Source organism: Diplodia seriata, assembly GCF_021436955.1.
Source record: "Diplodia seriata strain FDS-637 chromosome Unknown scaffold_6, whole genome shotgun sequence".
Lineage (NCBI taxonomy): Eukaryota > Fungi > Ascomycota > Dothideomycetes > Botryosphaeriales > Botryosphaeriaceae > Diplodia > Diplodia seriata.
Window position 1 is genome coordinate 168,685 of NW_027117313.1, and position 8,260 is coordinate 176,944.

At 58.6% G+C, this 8,260-nt stretch overlaps 1 protein-coding gene across 1 annotated transcript; it reads right to left on the bottom strand.

Moving 5' to 3' along the window:
• Nucleotides 1–3,014: 3,014 nt before the first annotated feature.
• RAI1_2 (decapping endonuclease targeting mRNA) lies at nucleotides 3,015–3,577 on the bottom strand (the record flags this gene model as incomplete). Its single annotated transcript, XM_066777418.1, has 2 exons — nucleotides 3,015–3,328; nucleotides 3,376–3,577. 2 exons carry the CDS (start codon nucleotides 3,575–3,577, stop codon nucleotides 3,015–3,017), a joined length of 516 nt encoding a protein of 171 aa, XP_066631513.1.
• Between the last annotated feature and the right edge of the window lie 4,683 nt (nucleotides 3,578–8,260).

Genomic DNA, 8,260 nt, shown 5'->3' on the forward strand with positions numbered 1-8,260 from the left:
CACTGATGATGGCGCAACGACCAGAATACCTTCTTCCAACGGGCAGGAAGACAGGTATTCTCGTTGATGTCGAGCCCGGGTGCCATTAACGACCCAAATACTTACCACTCTTCCTATAGCCCAGCACGGGGAGGAAGAGGGTAGTATTGCCGTTAATGTTGGGCCCGAGTGCCATCAACGACCCAGAATACTTGCCACTCTTCCCATAGCCCAGGAAGGGGAGGAAGAGGGTAGTATTGCCGTTAATGTTGGGCCGTTGATGGCACAATGGGCTCGACACCATGTTAGTCTTCTCTTTTCAGCGGCGGCAGAACAGCCGAAGTATTTTCGTTGGTGTTGTGCTGATGATGGCACAACACCCAAATACTCCCTGCTCTGCGTATCTCGGCTCTGATCTCAGCGGCGGCAGGAGAACCGCCGAATATTTTCGTTGATGTTAGGCTGCTCCTGGCCATCTTGTCATGTTCTTCCATCATATCTGCTCTGCAGAGGCAGGAAAAAGGCCAGGTATTTTCGTTGATGTTGGGCTGATGACGGACACAGCGGCTTTGACGTTTTGAACTGTGTGAGTCTAAGCGGGGAGCAGTGTAGTGAAGATCCACAGCAGGCTGGACAGTGGTGTTGCGTCGCTCGGGTGGACCAGGCCCCGTTGGGTCGAAAGGCTCGTCTGCGACAAGCTGTTGCCAGTGGCATGAGCAGTGCTCAGAGGCCATCGGGCAGATTCCAAAAACTAGTTTAATCAAAAGGTTGATCGAAGGGCTGACGGGCATCGGCGGGACAACAGATGCCAGCTGAGAGAGGAGACTTGGGTGACTCTTCAGCGGCGAAGAGAGTTTGTCCATGATCTCGCCGTAGCCTGCGCATCCTGAAGGGTAGTGGAGGTTCTCGGGCATTTCCTTGCTGGGTTGTCCGCCAAGCTTCACAAGGTTGTTGCAGTGGAGATCAGGGTTCATCGCCGTAGGTCCTTCTTGGATGCTTGTCGGGATCGTCGGCACCACGACGTAAAGCACCTGAAAGCCGCGGTCAGTTTGCGTCTGTGAGAGAGGAACGGTCTCACTTACGGTAGGGTGGACTTGAACGTTCGACGGCTTTATCTCGTCCTGATTCTCGTTGTCGTTGGACGTGTCGGGAGGAGGAGCCGACGCGTCGGTGCAGTCAACTGTGTCATGTCCCTCTTGGATGCTTGTCGGGATTGTCGGCATCACAGCTTGGAGCGCTCGGAAGCAGCGCCCAGCTTGCAAAGGGGGAGCGGTGCCCGATATGAAGAGAGCTCCGGTGACGAAGCAGTAGTTCTGTTCCCGCGTCAGCGGCAGGCTCTCAATGATCGGACAAAGCACGAATGATGACGTTACTTCATCGTTGACTGTCGACAGGAAGGCGTGCAAAGTGCGGAAGGAGTGAGTCAACTTACCGGAAAATCTGAATGCAAGTGAGGGTCAGGCGGGTCATCGTCCTCATCGACGAGGTTCGTCATTGTCATGATGGAGCGAGGGCGCACAGCCAACGGAGGAGCGGACGTGCCGCTGAGGTCAGGTGGGGTGAGCTGCTCTTGCCACTTGGAAAAGTTGTTGTCGCGGGTGGGAGCCAGGAGCCGAAAGTGAGCGGCGGCAGGCGAGAGCCTCAGGCTTGACTTGTCGGACGACTGGCGTTCGGGAAACGAACAGATCGAAGCAGCTGGGGTTGCGAGGTCAGGGCGGGCGCAACCAGAAAGGCGGAGTCGTACTTACTTGGCGTGCGTTGGCGGAAGCTTGATTGCAGATGGCGCGCCGGCTTGTGGGCTACGCGCCTTTTGTCGAGCCTCCAGCGAGGATTTGAGATGATCACGGACGACAGCGCAGCTTGGCGATGCAGCGTTGAGAGTGAGCGGGTGCAGATGGATGGATGGAGTTGGGAGGGCGACGCAGCGCAGCGAAGTGATGGCAGGCTCAACGTCGGCTGGCGGTGGCAGGTTCTGGAAGTAGCGAGGCGCGTGCAGGCGCAATCGGCCGGCTTTGGTAGGCTCGAGCGGCAGCAGGTCCAGCCAACCGCATGTAGGCTCGAGCGGCAGCAGGCCCGGCCACCCGCGTGACGGCTCACGCTGAGGATCGTTGCAGCAGGCGGGCGTTTTCACTGTCCACCGAGACTTCAGATGCCAGTGAGGGCACCCTCATGGCCAGCAAAAGCGGAGCTACCGTGGCGCCAACGGTCACAGTCATGATCACAGAATTCGCAGGCAAGCAACAGCGTAAATGAGATGATGATGTATTTCCGCTAAAAACTCGCAAATCTCTCTTGTCATCCCAGGCCTATCCTCACTCCTGCCGACGTGAGAAATTCCTTCTCCCATCAAACCAAAATGTGCAAAGTCCGCCCCTCGCGCTCCACAATCGAGTCTCCAATCTCCATGGAGACTTTCGAATCCATCGGATCATGTTCTTCTATCATCTCCGCAAACGCAGGGAAGGAGCATGCAGTATTGCCGTTGATGTTGGGCTGGTGAGTCTTTCGCGCCGCGAATGTCCCCAAGTGCAAATGCAGCTTGAGCGAGTTACGGAAGTAGCGAGCATGCTGAGTGGTCTCAACAACGGCAGCAAGCAGCTTTCCAGCCGGGGAGTCCTCCGTAGGGGCTTGTGTGACTTGATGTGGGAACTGCTGGCGGAGTGCTCTGGAAGGTGAGGCGGGATCACTTTGATCGCGAAGCTAATAACTCCTTCGATGGTGGGTTCATCGAAGGAGTGATTAGCTTCATTCGGCCTCGTCTTGCTGTTGTCATTCGTGGGGCTGGAAACAGGATCGAGTTGGGAAAGTCCTGGAAGGTGTAGAACAACTGCGTCTGTCAGTACACCATCCTGCTGTGATGCGGGGTCGCGAAGCCACTTACACGAGGGCGGCAGTTTGGAGCCTCCAGCATGGCAGGCGGACGCCCCGTCCTCTCACACCCGCAATCCCGATCAAGCTGCTCATCACCGCTATCCCTGTAACCCTTCAGGACTTGGATCGCGCCCTTGGCGAGGACGCGGTCCGTGGGCTTCTCCTCAGGGCTGAGGCGGGGAGAGCAACCTGCTTCCGACGCTGTGGCGGAAGCGTCCAGCCACTGCGTTGGTGGCGGGGATGTTGTTGGTCTTAACGACCTCTAGCGGCATGGTGGACTGTTGGTCCTCGTCCTTCTTGCCGACGATGATGGTCGGGCAGCCGATGAGATGGGATTGACCCCAGTACTTGATCTTTCGTTCAAGGAAAGCGCCAAGGGTCTGGACACAGGTAACCGAGTTCCACAGGCGGCTGGTATTCCTGATGGTGGCGGGAATGTTGTTGGTCTTGAGGACCTCTAGCGGCATGGTGGACTGTCCTTCTTGCCGACAATGATGGTCGGGCAGCCGATGAGATACGACTGACCCCAGTACTTAATCTTGCGGCGGTCGTAGTTGTTGAGCTTCTGTTGGATTTTCTTCTTATCCTGCAGACGGTCATCGATCCATTCCGTCGTTTTGAGCTCGACGTAATTGTGGTGCATGGCACCTTCGACCATCTTCTGAACATGCTGCTCATCACCGCTCTCCAGGTCTCGTCTGCCTGCGTCCCCGAGAGCCCCGGACATTGCTGTGGTCACTGAGGCTGTTGACGATGGCGTGCATGGTCGCCACATCAGTCTCGAGAGGAGCACGATCCAACCGGCTCGTCACCCAGTGGAGCAGCCTCCATAAGTGTCCGACGATCAACGTACTGCAGCTCGCTCGGTACTCCACCGAAAGTGATGGGATTCTGCAGGACGGAGTAGCTGACGCGTCCCGGAGTAGCTGACGCGTCCCAACCACCGGTTGCGTACTGCGACTTGACGTAGTCCCAAAGTTCATGTTGGGCTTGTGTGCCCCTCGAGGGCAGCTATGGTTGTGGATGACCTGACACTGAAATGCTTTGTCGGGGCCTCGGACGCAGGCCGCTGTTGGCAGGCCGGCCCGGAGTTGGGTGCATGGGCAACTTTCTCGTTCCGCGCCATGAGCTGTTGCGTGTTGTCGGCCATGCCGGGAGGAGCAGTGCGCATTGCGTCCGTTGCTGCCCGGGCTGAATCCGCCACGGCCACGAATGGCGTGGCCGCCACGATCGGAATGCTCCATGGAGCCGTGTTGGGATCCTGAGGGCTTGTCAGCGGTGTTGATCTGCAGAGAGAGATGTTTGGGATTGAAAGTGTTAGGACGGTGAGCCCAGCTGCAGTCACGAAACTTACCGGCGAAGACGAGTCGCCTGAAGATGCCCGTCTCCTCCGCCTCTCCTCCCGTCTGCTGCTTGACCTTCTTCTTCCTTGGCGGGTCGCGGTTGTTGAACCGGTCAGGGCCGCATTGGTCGTGGCACTCGCACGGCCACAGGAGACCCAGCTCCTCGTCGTCAATCGGCGGAAGGTCGTTGGCAGCCTCGTAGGCGCCAGGACATCCTATTCGTGCCCCGATGGCCCGGGTGCAGTGACGCGGGTGTCGTTGGTCTTGTCAGTGTTGAGCGCGTGTTGCTGCTGCGGCGGGTGTAAGGATATCCTGATGTCCCCTTGTGTGGGGACATTGCAAGCGAAGTAGAGTTCTTTAAATCTGTCAGTGGCATTGACCAGCAGAAAAAGTCGGTTCGAGGGTGAGAGTCTGGACGTACGGTTGCATGGGTGCCGTTGATGGCCTTGAGCTCGACGTCGCTGTCTAAGAGTCAGAAAGCCATTGAAAAAGCGTGAGCAGGGCGGTAGACTTACAAGACGAGATCGGCGTTGGGCGGAAGGTGAGCTGACAATGGCAAATCGTCTGAAGGCGCCAGAAATTGATGCAACTCGATGTCCCGTCTGGGCCTTGCTTGATGTCTCATCTATGGCCAGCGAGAGGAATGTTGCGAGCAGCAACGAAGTCCTGAGATCTTGTCAGCTGTCTTTCTGTCTGGCTGTTCGGAGGAGCGTCTGAGCGCAGGCGCAAGAGCTGGCGAGAGGACTTACCTTCTCAGGGACTGAAGATTCAGTGAGTGTGCTTGTAGCGCAGCGCTGGTGGAGCTCTTTCAGCTGCTGAGCAAGGCTGCAGATCTGTTGTCGGGTGGTCTTGTGAGAGAGAGAAGAAAGAAGGAGAGCTGTGGGTTGTGGGCAGTGAAGCGCGGTGGCCGTTTTCCACGCTAAACCCGTTCGGAAACGCAAAAATTGCCACTCTCTCACTTGTACGGCCATCTCACGTAGTCGGAGGCGGAGGCGGGGATCGACGAAGTGAGAGGGTATCTGACAGAAAAAGTTGGCGCGCCGCGCCTCCTCCACAGGTCCCCCGCTGTGGAGTCAATGCCCCACTGCAACGGGGCCAAATGCTGGATGCGCACCGGCGTTGCAGAGCGCGCAAAATAAGGTTTGATTCAGGCGGGCCGAGGATTGGTGGACAGCGCCCAGCAACACCGCGGTGGCGGAGGTGCTGGCCCGGCGCCGCTTTGGGGATCACTTCACAATTTTTGCACCCCGCTGTGGGCCACTGTGCGCAGACTCCTCGCTACGTTCGCCACATTGGGCCTGCCTTCTATCGCGGCCGCGAGCAACGGAGAGCAGAGGGGATCTACGCAGAGAAGCTGGCGCCCTCAGGCAGCGGCGCAACGGCCGGCCCCATCGCGCACGGCGACGAGATGCCTGAATTACACAGCTCAAGCCTCAAAGGCCTTGCCTATCTCTCTTCCGACGCTTTCTAACAAAGCTCTGGGCACTGAAGTCTCTGCCATGTCCAGCGAGCAGCGCATTCATCTGATACCCAAGAGCCACGCCCACCGCGCTGTGGGACCGCGACGGAAACTTCGAAGCAATCGGTTACGCACACTCGAGCAGACGGACGGCGGAAACACCACAGGCTATCATCGTTGGCACCTTGCAAATCGATACCTTGCAACTCAGTTTCTCGTCATCCTTCGCGGCACCAACAGCTGACAGCGCCGCCAATGGCGTGCGCATGTCGGCGCGAGCGCTTGCTGCTGTTCTTGCACGCCGTGTTCCGAACATCTTCTCCCCACTGGTGACCTTCCCCATGTCGTCCATTCGAGCGCCTGACGTTAATGCACCGGTCTCGGAGCGCACCCGACGCCTCTTCTGAATGCCGCATCCAACAACGAGGCTACCCAGACCTCGCCATATGCCGACGCACCCCGCACTGATGACGTATCCAGGGTCAGCAGCCATCTAGTGGACGGCCTCAGTTTGGCCCCCGGTGCCGAGGAGGCTGTGCTCTCAGAGCCTGCTCCCAAGGATGAGGGCGTCGCCCGTCGGAGCGCCAGATGAGCAGTGGCAGGACCGCCCATCACCACCTGGAACGGCCAGCTTCTGCAACCCAGCTCGCCATCTGCAGGCCTCCGTGCTAACTCGAATGCTTCCAGTGATCCTCGTTGCGTGCGTGCGCGCCAATCCGCCGACACCGGCCTCCACCGAGGCAGCACACGCTCGGTTTAAGGTACTTGTGAAGCCGCATAGTTTGCGCCATTGGACACTACACGGCTCACATAGGCAGTGTTAAAACAGGACACGGCGCGCTGGTCCAAAGGGCTGCATTTCGCTCAGTGCTGGGCTATGAATCCGCCCTGCACGGCCTCCTCAAGAACAGGCATAGGGTATGTCGCGACCAGTTATCCTGCCAACCCGCCCCAGTGTACCAAAAGGCACCACCCTTCCGCTGCCCACAGACACCCATGAGCTTTTGCATTCCCACAAACCTTTTTCACCGCGCTGACCATAAGCGCCTCAGCCTGCGCGGAGAAGTTGGAGGCAAGCATCCCGTCCACGTTAGTCTGCACAGCACCAGTCAGCGCTCCAAACCAACTTACTTCTGGTGCCGGTTGTCATGAACGGGGCTGTGCCTCTCGGCCGCCAGGATGAAGTCGGTAGGGACAAGCTTTAAGGGGTGTATGCGGCGGCTTGGCGGAGAGACTTCTCGGCCAGACTTTGTTGTCGCGCCGCGCCGGCGGCTGATATATCTTCGAGCAATCGAGCCACGACTGCTCGACGGTCGAGAGCGGAGGCTCCACCGCCAAGGCCGACATGCACGAGTTCCGCGTGCACCAGGTGTCCGCCACCCCCTCCGGGCGGTCAGCCTTGGGGTTACGGCTATGCGAGGGGCCCGACGCTTCAGCGCCGGCGTGGGCGCCGAAGCCGCTCATGGTGCGGGGCCGGCTTAGGGGCAGGCCCTGACCCGCGGCCGTGTACGTCGGCCACTTTGGCTGGCAGAGATACCGTCTCGATAGAGCCCAGCCACCGCCATGGCGCGATGCTTGCGTTTCTTCGGCAGCCCGCCGGCAACGAGCGAGGCGCCGGTTCGTCACAGTCTCCTCCCTGTATATCGGCAAGCATGCGGTGGCACTGCCGGCGCTTCTGTCATCGCGGTATGGGCCTGAGTACGACAACGTCCAAGGGGATCCGGCGAGCTGGATCCGTGATGCTGGTAGCCTGACGCCGTAGAGGGATGGGAGGCGTGGCGCAGCACGTCCAGGCGTGCGTGTGCTTCGAGTGCTGCAGACACTTGACATCCCGGCCAGGAGGCGCTGTTAAGCAAGTGAACAAGCCCGCGAGCAGCGAGGGCGTCTGCGTTCTAACGCCGGACGCACATTACCGCGGTCTAGCAGCTCTTCAGCCGTAGAGATAAGCACGGAGGCACGAAGTCGATCGAGAGAGATAGCCAAATCCATCTATTTGTCAAAAATGTCCGAACTCTGGCCAGCCGTACCCAAGCCATTGGTAGCAGAGATTGAGGCGAGGGGGCGAGGCGAGGTGGCGTTTCGTACGCTCGCATTGATATTGCCCACGCAATAGCAGGATGATCATGGAAAAGGGACATGCTGCTAGGCATGCTTGGGCGCGTTCACGTTGTGCAAAGAATGGGAAGCTATCACTGGAGTAGACGGACTGAGTAGGCTGTGACTGGCCGTCTCGCCAGGCATATGGCTCCTGGTTGTGGAAAGCGTCACCTCAGAGCTATCACCTTGACCATTTCTGACCTCTGTATCTCGCAATTTTAAGCTGTTGTGCGTGCGTGTGAGTCTGTGTGAGTCGGAGCTTGCTGGAGCGTGTCGCAGGGCGGGAGGCTCTTTAAAGAATGTGGAGGAAACATCTGGGCGGATCGAGCATGCGACCCGAGGCCGAGACGATGGAGCTTTTTGGAGGAAAGATCTGATCGGAGGCTGGCGAAGGTCTGCGGGGGAAGCTGTGAGATGTAAGTGGCATACGGCGTTCGTCTGCACGGACGAAGCCTTGAAAGATGTGCTGTCGGGATGACTTGCCCGTAGCAGCGAGAGGCAGTTGGCTGCC